At 38.0% G+C, this 15,268-nt stretch overlaps 2 protein-coding genes across 4 annotated transcripts in view; one reads left to right on the top strand and one right to left on the bottom strand.

Annotated features, from left to right (window-relative positions):
• Window positions 1-15,268, bottom strand: part of LOC133544528 (rho GTPase-activating protein 6-like) — a 194,760-nt gene that overhangs the window by 114,105 nt on the left and 65,387 nt on the right. The window contains exon 1 of one of the 3 annotated variants that reach the window (XM_061889963.1): window positions 12,165-12,415. The exons of the other annotated variants lie outside the window; for them this stretch is intronic. Coding sequence (XP_061745947.1) covers window positions 12,165-12,212 — 48 coding nt within the window. The 5' untranslated portion in view covers window positions 12,213-12,415. Of the gene's footprint in view, window positions 1-12,164; window positions 12,416-15,268 lie in introns of those variants that run through there. 3 annotated transcript variants of the gene reach the window in all.
• The window catches only part of LOC133544529 (male-specific lethal 3 homolog), a 256,717-nt gene that overhangs the window by 58,093 nt on the left and 183,356 nt on the right, over window positions 1-15,268 (top strand). The gene's annotated exons all lie outside the window — the stretch shown is intronic.

Here is a 15,268-nt window from a genome sequence, read left to right on the forward strand (position 1 = left end):
ACTATGGTCATGTAATTAGTTACTATGGTCTTCTAATTAGTTACTATGGTCTTCTAATTAGTTACTATGGTCTTCTAATTAGTTACTATGGTCATCTAATTAGTTACTATGGTCATGTAATTAGTTACTATGGTCATCTAATTAGTTACTATGGTAATGTAATTAGTTACTATGGTCATGTAATTAGTTACTATGGTCTTCTAATTAGTTACTATGGTCATCTAATTAGTTACTATGGTCATCTAATTAGTTACTATGGTGTTCTAATTAGTTACTATGGTCTTCTAATTAGTTACTATGGTCTTCTAATTAGTTACTATGGTCATCTAATTAGTTACTATGGTCATCTAATTAGTTACTATGGTCATCTAATTAGTTACTATGGTCATGTAATTAGTTACTATGGTCATCTAATTAGTTACTATGGTCATGTAATTAGTTACTGTGGTCATCTAATTAGTTACTGTGGTCATCTAATTAGATACTATGGTCATCTAATTAGTTACTATGGTCATCTAATTAGATACTATGGTCATCTAATTAGTTACTATGGTCATCTAATTAGTTACTATGGTCATCTAATTAGTTACTATGGTCATCTAATTAGTTACTATGGTCATCTAATTAGATACTATGGTCATCTAATTAGATACTATGGTCATCTAATTAGATACTATGGTCATCTAATTAGTTACTATGGTCATCTAATTAGATACTATGGTCATCTAATTAGATACTATGGTAATCTAATTAGTTACTATGGTCATGTAATTAGTTACTATGGTCATCTAATTAGATACTATGGTCATCTAATTAGTTACTATGGTCATCTAATTAGATACTATGGTCATCTAATTAGTTACTATGGTCATCTAATTAGATACTATGGTCATCTAATTAGTTACTATGGTCATCTAATTAGATACTATGGTCATCTAATTAGTTACTATGGTCATCTAATTAGATACTATGGTCATCTAATTAGATACTATGGTCATCTAATTAGTTACTATGGTCATGTAATTAGTTACTATGGTCATGTAATTAGTTACTATGGTCATGTAATTAGTTACTATGGTCATCTAATTAGATACTATGGTCATCTAATTAGTTACTATGGTCATCTAATTAGATACTATGGTCATCTAATTAGTTACTATGGTCATCTAATTAGTTACTATGGTCATCTAATTAGATACTATGGTCATCTAATTAGATACTATGGTCATCTAATTAGTTACTATGGTCATCTAATTAGTTACTATGATAATGTAAGTCACAGCAGCTCAGACGAGGCATCAAGCAGTGTGGGCGGGAAGCGTTTCCACAGACGCGGAAGGAGTTTTTCACAACAAAGTTCTAAAGCTTAGTGATATATCAGATTGTAGGTGGGTTTATTTCGTACCTTTCGCGTTCATATTTCACTGTTTGTTGCGTTTCACTTGATTGTAAAATATGTGGATGGACAGGGGGTGTGACCTTCATATTTTGTCAATATTCAGTGTTTTATCCTTCATAGAAAAATGTAAAATTCCATTACGTTTTTTTAAGGCGGTCTGTCATAACGTTTTTAGCATTCACTCCAACATTATTGTGAGGTTTATTAGTAGTGTCCCTAAAAATAGATACACCGGCCCCCAAACACATTTTTTTTCTCTAAATGTGGCTCCCAAGTCCAAATAATTGCCCAGACCTGATATAAGTGCTGAGTGATAAATGAGGAATCCATACAAGTTGAAACGCATTTTGAACATTTTAGGCTTCCTTTACAGATTACATATTTTTTTTTTTTTGCCTTTAGATTCTATCTGATTCCAGGTACCGATCTGATACACTGATGATAGATTATAGAACAGGAAATGTTTTATCGCAAGTACGGAAGTAATCGCGATAATACTTTTTTATAAAGCCCATCTTATTAGGTTTAACATTTGCTAGTGTTGTTCTTCATCAGATGATGTATTAAATGTAGAATAACTTAAAAGTAGAATATATTTATATTATTCACATATTATATATATTATTTATTATTATTATTGTCTATTGTGAGCGAACTGTGGTGCTGAATTTCCCTGAGGGATCAATAAAGTACTTTCTATTCTATTCTATTCTAAATGTGTGGTCTTCAATGCTACATGCATTTTTTTTTTTTTTACAAAATAGAGTAGCAAAGCATAATAACTAAAATAAATAAATAAATAAATAAAAAGTGCTGTTAGCTATTTAAATCATGTTTTTTCTTGAAGCTTTCCTGTATTCATAGCCAAATATTTTGTAATAATAAAAAAAAAAAAATAGATAAATATCAATCTAATCACTTCAGTATCATTCATGCACGCTAGGTATTTATAGTATCGACATCCGGATCGATCACCCCTACTTTATTTTGAAGCTCTAGCGGTAGTTTCTTGTGTCTTCCTAGTCCGTGTGTAGCATGTTTACCATCTTTGCTACTTAGAAGTATTTTGGCGGTGAGGATATTTATCTTCGAAGCGGCTTCACACTGTGGATAGACAATGTGTTCGTTGCAGTTCGCCTCCAAATTGGAGCCGATGTTCTGGCCAGACAGGCACCTTCCTACATGTAACGAGGAATATTGAAATGGAATCATGGCTCGCTGAGTGAGTGTCTCTTTAGAACGAAACCGTTTACGCAAATACAATTTTTAGCGCATGTAAACTGCCAATCGTTTTTTTGTTGTTTTTTTGCACCGATTGCAACTCCAGGACGAATTTCGCAACGGGGCAAAGTGTATTGTTTGTGGCGAGCGAGGCGGTACAGGAAGTGAAGAGTTAAATGGAAACTATGATCATTTTAATCTACATTTAACAGACTTCCTCGTGGTGGAGATAATATGTACCGGATGTGTTCTGCTGTAAATTGTGCTGCACGGGCATATTTTGAATTATGTCCACAAAGTTATTGTGTATAAAACTCTCCACACCCCCCGACATCGCCTTCCAAAAGTATCATCATTTGGCTTTTGAAAAGCGATGAATATATAATTTACAGTAAATGCGAACATAATCGCGATATGTTTTTATTCAGACAAAGTCAAAACTAAAGCTGTTGTTACTTGTCACGATTAGATTAAAATAATGCTTTGTTTTGTTTCTTCAAAGTCTTTTTCTGTCTGACTTTAACGAGTGATCAAATTGTGTCGTGGCCCGTTTTGACAAAACAGTCCAGTGTAAAAATGTCACGGGCCAGTGAACACGAAAATATTTATGCATTGTTTTACACACACATAACATATAATGTTTTGCTTTTGTTTAATCTGATCATAATTCGGATTATAATGTTACTGTGCACATGAGTCGTGAAAATAAATGATCCCCTTATGACGTGCGTTTTCATGCATCGCACCTTAAATCGGAATCATTTATTTTGAAATGCAAAACACATAACGTAAATTGAAGTACAAAAAGAAGGAGTGACTTCCGTTATAAACAAACATAATTCATTCATCCAATTTTCCTCCTGTTCGCTACTTTTGTTTTACCAACAAGCAAATACTTATTTTTTCCGCACGTTCTCTATATTTTGTATTTTTCTGTGGATTCTTTTTCTTATTTTTGAATGTTTTTGGGATGTCCCGACAAATCGGCCACCAATCCGTATGTTGAAAAAATATGTTATCGCCATTGCCGATTAATGCTTTTCGATGGAGATCACTAACTCTGATTTTTTTTTAGTCCCCCTAGCTCAGGGGTCCCCAACCTTTCTGTAGCTGCGGACTGGTCAACGCTTGAAAATTACTAGAGTGATTAGATCAGTTCTTTTTTTCCATCAAAATATACTTTTTAGTTTTTGTTAATGTTACAAATAATTCCTTGAACACAGAAGGATTTGGAGGGCAAACAGGATTCCAATAACAGATAGTAGTTTTTGATTTTGCAAATTTTTTGAGTACAATAAACTAGGGATTAGGGTTTTATGTTATACCAGTTCTAGTATAGTATCGTGGTACTAACGAATCAAAAACTATACTAAAGGTACTATACTCTGTTAGAAAAGTACTGGTTCCCGTGCATTATGGCGTGTCGTCACTTGATGACATTGATGGTTTTATGAGCGGGGCAGCATGTTCGGCAGCGCACAATCACTAAGTACTTAGAAGCAGACACAGTGTGTAGACAGAAAAGGGAAAACGGACGCATTTTGGCCTAAAAACTAACGATAAAGGTGAAGTTATAACACTGAAACGCCCTCAGGAAAAGGTGCTTTAAGACATGGCTAGCTAGCTAGCAGCTGACATCTATCCGCAGTCGGCAATGTTTTAGCTACTTCTAAATCACTATTCCTGGTTTCCATGGCGACAAAGTAAGTTTCTTACAAGTATCATCCCTGCAGGACGAGGAACAGCTAAACATGCTTCACTACACATCAAAAGGAAGATACAATAGCTCACCGGCGCCACCGCTAACAAAAGCTAGCGTGCCTGAATGTAAACAAATGCCATGGGTGGATCTACACCTAACATCCGCTGTAATGATACCAAGTACAACAGCGTATCTAGTCGATACTACTATGATTACATCAGTTCTGTTCAGATTCACTTTATTTGTAACATGCATACCATACAAAGTAATGCATCACACAGTTTCACTACAGCACGTCCGAAAAGGAGTAGGAAGAAGCAGATCTTATTTAATCCTAACCCCTTTTCATACCGTAGAAATTTTATCCAATTTCCTTGTTCTCTGTAACAGAACGGTGAATAGATAAATATTATACCATAGTAAGCAAACAAATATTAAATACATAAATAATATTTGTCTCAATAAAAAAGGCTGCGTTCGGGCCGAAGGCGGTGTACACCCTGGACAAGAGGCCACCTCATCACAGGGTTAAAAACAACCATGATTTTAACAGACACACACCTCACAATATACAACAAAAATGCTGTCATGGATAAATATAATACACATTAAGTTGATCTGTCAAACATAGTGGCCACCTTATTCACCGTGTGAGCAGCTTTGATTGCTCCAAAGCCCCTTTTTAACTTCAATTGTGAATGAAAAGTAGTATGTTAGACTTTTCAAGCTTATTGTGAGGTCGTTCCATTCCATCCATTCTTCCATCTGTTTTCTACCGCTTATTCCATTCGGAGCCTATCTCAGCTACAATGGGGCAGAAGGCGGCGTACACCCTGGGCAAGTCGCCACCTGATCGCAGGGTCGGGGGTTAAAAACTACCATGATTTTAACAGACACACCTCACAATTTACAACAAAAATGCTGTCATGGATAAATATAATACACATTAAGTTGATCTGTCAAACATAGTGGCCACCTTATTGACCGTGTGAGCAGCTTTGATTGCTCCAAAACCACTTTTTAACTTCAATTGTGAATGAAGAGTCATCTGTTAGACTTTTCAAGCTTGTTGTGAGGTCGTTCCATTCCATCCATTCTTCCATCTGTTTTCTACCGCTTATTCCATTCGGAGCCTATCTCAGTTACATTGGGGCGGAAGGCGGCGTACACCCTGGGCAAGTCGCCACCTGATCGCAGGGTCAGGGGTTAAAAACTACCATGATTTTAACAGACACACCTCACAATTTACAACAAAAATGCTGTCATGGATAAATATAATACACATTAAGTTGATCTGCCAAACATAGTGGCCACCTTATTGACCGTGTGAGCAGCCTTGATTGCTCCAAAGCCACTTTTTAACTTCAATGTTAGACTTTTCAAGCTTGTTGTGAGGTTGTTCCATTCCATCCATCCATCCATCTGTTTTCTACCACTTATTCCATTCGGAGCTTATCTCAGCTACAATGGGGCGGAAGGCGGCGTACACCCTGGGCAAGTCGCCACCTCATCGCAGGGTCGGGGGTTAAAAACTACCATGATTTTAACAGACACACCTCACAATTTACAACAAAAATGCTGTCATGGATGAATATAATACACATTAAGTTGATCTGTCAAACATAGTGGCCACCTTATTGACCGTGTGAGCAGCCTTGATTGCTCCAAAGCCACTTTTTAACTTCAATTGTGAATGAAGTCATCTGTTAGACTTTTCAAGCTTATTGTGAGGTCGTTCCATTCCATCCATTCTTCCAACTGTTTTCTACCGCTTACTCCATTCGCGGTTGCGGGTGGCGCTGGAGCCTATCTCAGCTACAATAGGGCGGAAGGCAGGGTACACCCTAGGCAAGTCGCCACCTCATCGCAGGGTCAGGGGTTAAAAACAACCAAGATTTTAACAGACACACCTCACAATTTACAACAAAAATGCTGTCATGGGTAAATATAATACACATTAAGTTGATCTGTCAAACATAGTGGCCACCTTATTGACCGTGTGAGCAGCCTTGATTGCTCCAAAGCCACTTTTTAACTTCAATGTTAGACTTTTCAAGCTTGTTGTGAGGTTGTTCCATTCCATCCATCCATCGATCTGTTTTCTACCGCTTATTCCATTCGCGGTTGCGGGTGGCGCTGGAGCCTATCTCAGCTACAATGGGGCGGAAGGCGGCGTACACCCTAGGCAAGTCGCCACCTCATCGCAGGGTCAGGGGTTAAAAAGTACCATGATTTTAACAGACACACCTCACAATTTACAACAAAAATGCTGTCATGGATAAATATAATACACATTAAGTTGATCTGTCAAACATAGTGGCCACCTTATTGACCGTGTGAGCAGCTTTGATTGCTCCAAAGCCACTTTTTAACTTCAATTGTGGATGAAGAGTAATCTGTTAGACTTTTCAAGCTTGTTGTGAGGTCGTTCCATTCCATCCATTCTTCCATCTGTTTTCTACCGCTTATTCCATTCGGAGCCTATCTCAGCTACAATGGGGCGGAAGGCGGCGTACACCCTGGGGAAGTCGCCACCTCATGACAGGGTCGGGGGTTAAAAACAACCATGATTTTAACAGACACACCTCACAATTTACAACAAAAATGCAGTCATGGATAAATATAATACACATTAAGTTGATCTGTCAAACATAGTGGCCACCTTATTGACCGTGTGAGCAGCTTTGATTGCTCCAAAGCCACTTTTTAACTTCAATTGTGAATGAAGAGTAATCTGTTAGACTTTTCATGCTTGTTGTGAGGTCGTTCCATTCCATCCATCCATCCATCCATCTATTTTCTACCGCTTATTCCATTCGGGGTTGCGGGTGGCGCTGGAGCCTATCTCAGCTACAATGGGGCGGAAGGCGGCGTACACCCTGGGCAAGTCGCCACCTCATCGCAGGGTCAGGGGTTAAAAACTACCATGATTTTAACAGACACACCTCACAATTTACAACACAAATGCTGTCATGGATAAATATAATACACATTAAGTTGATCGGCAGATCAACTGGTCTAAAAAGGGAGTCTATTTCTTTTTCTCCTATGTCCCACTCTCCCTTGTGGAGGGGGTCCGGTCCGATCCGGTGGCCATGTACTGCTCGCCTGTGTATCGGCTGGGGACACCTCTGCGCTGCTGATCCGCCTCCGCTTGGGATGGTTTCCTGCTGGCTCCGCTGTGAACGGGACTCTCGCTGCTGTGTTGGATCCGCTTTGGACTGGACTCTCTCGACTGTGTTGGATCCATTATGGATTGAACTTTCACAGTATCATGTTAGACCCGCTCGACATCCATTGCTTTCCTCCTCTCCAAGGTTCTCATAGTCATCATTGTCACCGACGTCCCACTGGGTGTGAGTTTTCCTTGCCCTTATGTGGGCCTACCGAGGATGTCGTAGTGGTTTGTGCAGCCCTTTGAGACACTAGTGATTTAGGGCTATATAAGTAAACATTGATTGATTGATTGATTGATTGATTGATCTGTCAAACATAGTGGCCACCTTATTGACCGTGTGAGCAGCTTTGATTGCTCCAAAGCCCCTTTTTAACTTCAATTGTGAATGAGGAGTAATCTGTTAGACTTTTCAAGCTTGTTGTGAGGTCGTTCCATTACGCCCATCCATCCATTTTTCTACCGCTTATTCCCTTCGGGGTTGCGGGTGGCGCTGGAAACTATCTTCGCTACAATGGGGCGGAAGGCAGGGTACACCCTCATCGCAGGGCCTGGGGTTAAATCACTAAAATGATTCCCGAGCGAGGCCACCGCTGCTGCTCACTACTCCCTTCTCCTCCCAGGGGGTGGATTAAGGGGATGGGTCAAATGCAGAGGACAATCTCACCACACCTCTTATTTAAACGGGGATAGCAGGTCCATTCTATGTGTCGTACTTGATCATTTTGCGATATCGCCATATTTTTGCTGAAAGGATTTAGTAGAGAACATCGACGATAAAGTTTGCAAGTTTTGGTCGCTAATTAAAAAGCCTTGCCTGTACCGGAAGTAGCAGACGATGTGCGCGTGACGTCACGGGTTGTGGAGCTCCTCACATCTGAACATTGTTTACAATCATGGCCACCAGCAGCCAGAGCGATTCGGACCGAGAAAGCGGCAATTTCCCCATTAATTTGAGCGAGGATGAAAGATTCGTGGATGAGGAAATTGAGAGTGAAGGACTGGGGGAAAAAAAAAAAGGAAAAACAAAAAACTAGACGGCAGAGCGATTCAGATGTTATTAAATAAATAAATGATAAATGGGTTGTACTTGTATAGCGCTTTTCTACCTTCAAGGTACTCAAAGCGCTTTGACACTACTTCCACATTTACCCATTCACACACACATTCACACACTGATGGAGGGAGCTGCCATGCAAGGCGCCAACCAGCACCCATCAGGAGCAAGGGTGAAGTGTCTTGCTCAGGACACAACGGACGTGACGAGGTTGGTTCTAGGTGGGATTTGAACCAGTGACCCTCGGTTTGCGCACGGCCACTCTGCCACTGCGCCACGCCGTCCCTTATTAGACAAATTTACTAGGATAATTCTGGAAAATCTCCTATCTGCTTATTGTGTTAGTAGTGTTTTAGTGAGATTATATGGTCATACCTGTACAGCCTGAAAGTCGGAGGGGTGTGGCCACAGGTGTGGTCTCCGAGGGAAGCCACTTTTCTCGACTACGCGAAGGCAGCCATTGGGGCCGGGCTGAGATTTTTTTTAATGTTTTGCATACTCCACGGTGTAAACATCCGACGGTCGGGGTCGGCCGGTGGGAGGAGGCAAGAGAGTCGCAGCTGCAGGAGGAACGACGACATCCGCTCATTTCTACCACATGTCAACCGTGGTAGGGAACCATGTTCGCTTGACCGCTCTGTAGTAAAGCTTCACCGTCATCTTTCGGGAATGTAAAGAAGGAAACACCGGCTGTGTTTGTGTTTCTAAAGGCGGCCGCAATACACCGCTTCCCACCTACACCTTTCTTCTTTGATGTCTCCATTATTCATTGAACAAATTGCAAAAGATTCGGCATCACAGATTGTCCAGAATACTGTGGAATTATGCGATTAAAGCAGACGACTTATAGCTGGGATCGGTGATGGATCAAAATGTCCGCTACAATCCGCGACGTCACGTCATACCGCGACGTTTTCAACAGGATACTTAGCGCGAAATTTAAAATTGCAATTTATTGGTATTGGCATGTGTTGCAATGTTAATATTTCATCATTGATATATAAACTATTAGACTGCGTGGTCGCTAGTAGTGGCTTTCAGTAGTCCTTTAACTTCAAGTAAGCCTCGTAAAGAACCATGTGGAAGCCCTAAAAAGTAGAGTGCCAGATCCTTGGTGAGATTCTCTCTCCTCCGCCCGCACCTTTCAAATGAGCTCACCGGCCATGACCCACTTTGCTTGTTTTGCCCTCATCTTTTTTTTCAAAACACCACAACTTGTTCTGCGGCTCCACTTGGCCTTTTTTTAGAGTAAATGTCACTCGCTTGACAGCAGGAAAGGTGCGCGTAAGCCAGGGGTGTCCAAAGTGCGGCCCGGGGGCCTTTTGCGGACCGCAGCTAATTGTATTCTGGAAATGCTATTGCAAAAATAAAACAGAACATTAAAAATATTGGAATGAGGTGAAATCTATGGAGAAAAAGTTGAAATATTGACACAAAGCTGCCATGCAGGCTGTTTTTTTCTTTCTTTTGTCTTTATTTTACCATGTAAAAAACATCTTTACCATGAATTGATTAACGTGTTGAAAAACTTATTGGGGTGTTACCATTTAGTGGTCAATTGTACAGAATATGTACTGTACTGTGCAATCTACTAATAAAAGTTTCAATCAATCATTTATTTTTAATTTTTTTGCCATTGCTCCAAAAAAAAAATCACCCAAAAAATCCATGTTATGATGAATTATTTTCAAAGCTCCAATTAGTTCAAATATTTCACTTTGAAATGTTTTATGTGGTAAATATTGCATATATTGTGCAGTTGCCGTAAAAAAAACAAAGTTTTCTTTGACAAAAGAGCATAAGACAAACAAAATAATAGTTAAAACGTAAAATTGACGGATATATCTGAAGTTGATTTCATGACTTAAGTGTTGAAAGTTAATAAAATAATAATAATAAAATGTATCACTTTCTGAGTGGGGCACCTTTTGGATCTCAAATATATTTAGTTGTATATTATTTATCTTTTCACTGTGATTATTAAAAAATAATAAAGAATTAAAATCAATGGTGTCCTGCATTATTGATATTTTAGGGCTCTAATTACTAAATACTGCATATTTCAGTTTTACTATTAAAAAAAAAAACAAATATGTTTTTTGACAGGAAAGCCATAAAACCTTTTTTTTTCAAGTTGATATAGATATTTACTGTAGGCGTTAAATAAAAAATAATAAAAATTTGACTTATTTTTAACATTTTAAAAACTGACACCCTTTATGGTCCCCGGGACCCATAAAAGTCAAATCATTTTTAAAAATCCATATATTTTGTTATGGTTTGAAAATGAAAAATATCAAAACGGCCCCTGCATGGTTAAATTTTTCTCAGGTTGATTGGCAACACTAAATGGTCCCTAGTGTGTGAATGTTGTCTGTCTATCTGTGTTGGCCCTGCGGTGAGGTGGCGACTTGTCCAGGGTGCACCCCGCCTTCTGCCCAGTTGTAGCTGAGATAGGCGCCAGCGCCCCCCGCAACCCCAAAAAGGGAATAAGTTGTAGAAAATGGATGGATGGATGGAGGGTCCTCAGTAGAAAAAGTTTGTGTTGCTACGCGCCACATGACACTTGAAGCATTGTGTGTATATATATATGTATATATATATATATATATATATATATATATATATATATATATATATATATATATATATACAAATACATATATATACATACACATATATACATACATATATATATATATATATATATATATACATACACATATATATATACATATACATACATACATAAATACATTATATATATATGTGTGTGTGTATATTATACATATATACATTATATATATATATATGTATATATATATTTATGTATGTGTATTTGAGTATGTATGTATGTATATATATATATATATGTATGTATATATATATATATATATATATATATATATATATATGTATGTGTATGTATATATGTATATGTACATATGTGTATTTATATGTGTATATATATGTGTATGTATATATGTATATGTATATATATATGTGTATTTATATGTGTATATATATGTGTATGTATATGTGTGTATATATATGTATATGTATATATATATGTGTGTGTGTATATATATGTATATGTATATATATATGTGTGTATGTATATATACATGTATATATATATATATATATATATATATATATGTGTATATATATGTATATATGTACATTTAAACGTATATATTTAAATATATATGTAAATACATATATATGTATATATATGTATATTACGCGCCTCATGACACTTGAAGCATTATATATATATATATATATATATATATATATATAGGTGTGTGTGTGTATATATGTAAAAATACACATGTATATACTTAAATATATATGTATATACATGTATATATGTATATATATATATCTATATATATATATATATACATGTATACATATATGTGTGTGTATATTACGCGCCACATGACACTTGAAGCATTCCACCACAAACACGGTGTGGGTGACGCATGCGCATCAAAAAAAAAAAAACAATACACGTGTGCTAATAATTAAATGAAAAAAAAAATGAGGGGCAACATTACGTCACCTTGAGGTGCACGACTAATTAGAAATGCAAAGAAAAACTTACAAGGTGGGAATGTTGCCTGTCGAGGAACACTGCGTCTCCCATGGCCATGAAGGACAAATATCCACAAGTAAACACTCCGGAAATGGATTTAAAACACACAAACGGTGGAGTCGTCTCTTCTTCAGAAAATAAAATGATTATTTCATGCGCTGTTGATGTTCCTGCGGCCGTCAGATGGTCGTGTCAGGAGATCATCGTGCGTCGTGCGTAACGCATCCATACTGCGCGCTCTGTGGGCCCCGACCAGGGCGAGATGCTGAACACAGCCACGACAGTCAAGCCTGACAGACTACACAAGCGCGGCTTCCGCTGCGGATTTTCAAAATAAAACTAACCTGAGGCCAGCCGAAACAGCGTGTCTTGCTTACGCGCACGCGCGTTGTGCTTTTATTTTGTACGCGCTCGTACATTTTCCAACGCGCGTCGGCGGCTTGACACCGACAATGGCAGCGTGGCAGAGCGAAGGAGGAATGCGTGCAGGAAGATGGCAACTGAAAGGAGCGAATTGTTCCATTGAGAATTCAACGCAACCTGTCAGGGGATTAAGGCGTGGATTTGGATACTTTCAGGCATTTTTTTACTGCGTTTTTTTTACAACCCAAAATGTTGAACGACCCATATTGGACCAAAAATACTTAAAACAAATCTGTCTGCAGCTGCAAAAAATAAAAAGCTTTATAATGAAGACAACGCATGATTTAAGTGTCTATATTAGCTATAATAGCCTACTATCAAAATTACTTGTGTCGCAGGCTGAAGCAAATCTTTGTTGACAGAAATGTAGAAATTTAAAATAACTCCTTTATAATATAGTATATAATATTTAGTTCAGGGGTGTCCAAACTTTTTCCACAGAAGGTCGCACACGTAAAAATTTTAAGGCCTACTGAAATGAGATTTTTGTATTCAAACGGGGATAGCAGCTCCGTTCTATGTGTCATACTTGATCATTTCGCGATATTGCCATATTTTTGCTGAAAGGATTTAGTAGAGAACATCCACCATAAAGTTGGCAACTTTCGGTGCTAACAGAAAAGCCCTGCCTGTACCGGAAGTCGCAGACGAATGGCTCCTCACATCTTCACATTAATTTTAATGGGAGCCTCCAACAAGAAGAGGTATTCGGGCCGAGAAAATGACAATTTCCCCATTAATTTGAGCAAGGATGAAAGATTTGTGTTTGAGGATATTGATAGCGACGGACTAGAAAAAAAATAAAAATAAAAAATGCGATTGCATTGGGACGGATTCCGATGTTTTTAGACACATTTACTAGGATAATTCTGGGAAATCCCTTATCTCTCTGTTGTGTTGCTAGTGTTTTAGTGAGTTTAATAGTATCAATCAATCAATCAATCAATGTTTATTTATATAGCCCCAAATCACAAATGTCTCAAAGGACTGCACAAATCATTTCGACTACAACATCCTCGGAAGAACCCACAAAAGGGCAAGGAAAACTCACACCCAGTGGGCAGGGAGAATTCACATAGTACCTGATAGTCGGGTGTCTTCACGCCAATGTTGACGGCAGCTTTATGGACGGCACAAGCTCAGCTGATCTCCGGTAAGAAGCGACTTTTTACCACAATTTTCTCACCAAAACCTGCTGGTTGACATTCGGTCGGGATCCATGTTCGCTGTGATCCATAGTAAAGTTCCACCTCCGTGAATTTTAAACAAGGAATCACCGTGTGTTTGTGTGGCTAAAGGCTAAACCTTCCCAACTCCATCTTTCTACTATGACTTCTCCAATATTAATCGAACCAATTGCAATATATTCAGCAACACAGATGTCCAAAATACTGAGTAATTCTGGATTAAAGCAGACGACTTTTAGCTGTGTGTGTGTGCAGCGCTCATATTCCCTAACAGTCTGTGACGTCAAGCGTACACGTCATCATTACGCGACGTTTTCAAGAAAAAACTCCTGGGAAATTTAAAATTACAATTTGGTAAACTAAAAAGGCCGTATTGGCATGTGTTGCAATGTTAATATTTCATCATTGATATATAAACTATCAGACTGTGTGGTGGATAGTAGTGGCTTTCAGTAGGACTTTAAGCATGCGGGGGCCATTTTGATATTTTTCATTTTCAAACCACAACAAAATATATGCATTTTTTTTTTATCCTTATGGCTGCTGGGGAGCATAGAGGGTCTTAGTCACTAAAATGTTAAAAATAAGTCAAATTATTAGTATTATTTTTTATTTAATGTTTACAGTAAATCTCTATATCAACTTGAGGTTGATATAAAGTAAAACAAATAAAGTTTGATGCCTTTTCTGTCAAAGACAACTTTGTTTTTATAGTAAAACTGAAATATGCAGTATTTAGATGGATAGATAGTACTTTATTGATTCCTTCAGGAGAGTTCCTTTATTTAGCAATTAAAGCCCTCGAAGATCAATAATGCAGGACACCATTGATTTTAATTATTTAATATTTTTGAGTAATCACAGTGAAAAGTTAAATAAAAGCCTACTAAATATATTTCAGATCCGAAAGGTTCCCCACTCATAAAGTGATAAATTTTTATTAGTTTTTTTTTTTTTTACTTTTAAAGGGGAACATTATCACAATTTGAAAAGGGTTAAAAACAATAAAAATCAGTTCCCAGTGGCTTGTTGTATTTTTTGAAGTTTTTTTCCAAATGTTACCGGTCCCGGAATATCCCTAAATAAAGCTTTAAAGTGCCTTATTTTCGCTATCTTCGAAACCACTATCCATTTCCCTGTGACGTCATACAGTGCTGCCAATACAAACAACATGGCGGTTACCACAGTAAGATATAGCGACATTAGCTCGGATTCAGACTCGGATTTCAGCGGCTTAAGCGATTCAACAGATTACGCATGTATTGAAACAGATGGTCGGAGTATGGAGGCAGATAGCGAAAATGAAATTGAAGAAGAAATTGAAGCTATTGAGCGAATAGCTATTGACGCTATTCGGCCATAGCATGGGTGTACTTAATGAAGTGGCCCATAGCATGGCTGCCTTATTAGCATCGCCGGTAAAATGTGCGGACCAAACAATCAGGACTTTCGCATCTTGTGACACTGGAGCAACTTAAATCCGTCGATTGGTAAGTGTTTGTT

The sequence above is a fragment of the Nerophis ophidion genome, linkage group LG27, assembly GCF_033978795.1.
Source record: "Nerophis ophidion isolate RoL-2023_Sa linkage group LG27, RoL_Noph_v1.0, whole genome shotgun sequence".
In the NCBI taxonomy this organism is placed as follows: Eukaryota; Metazoa; Chordata; class Actinopteri; order Syngnathiformes; family Syngnathidae; genus Nerophis; species Nerophis ophidion.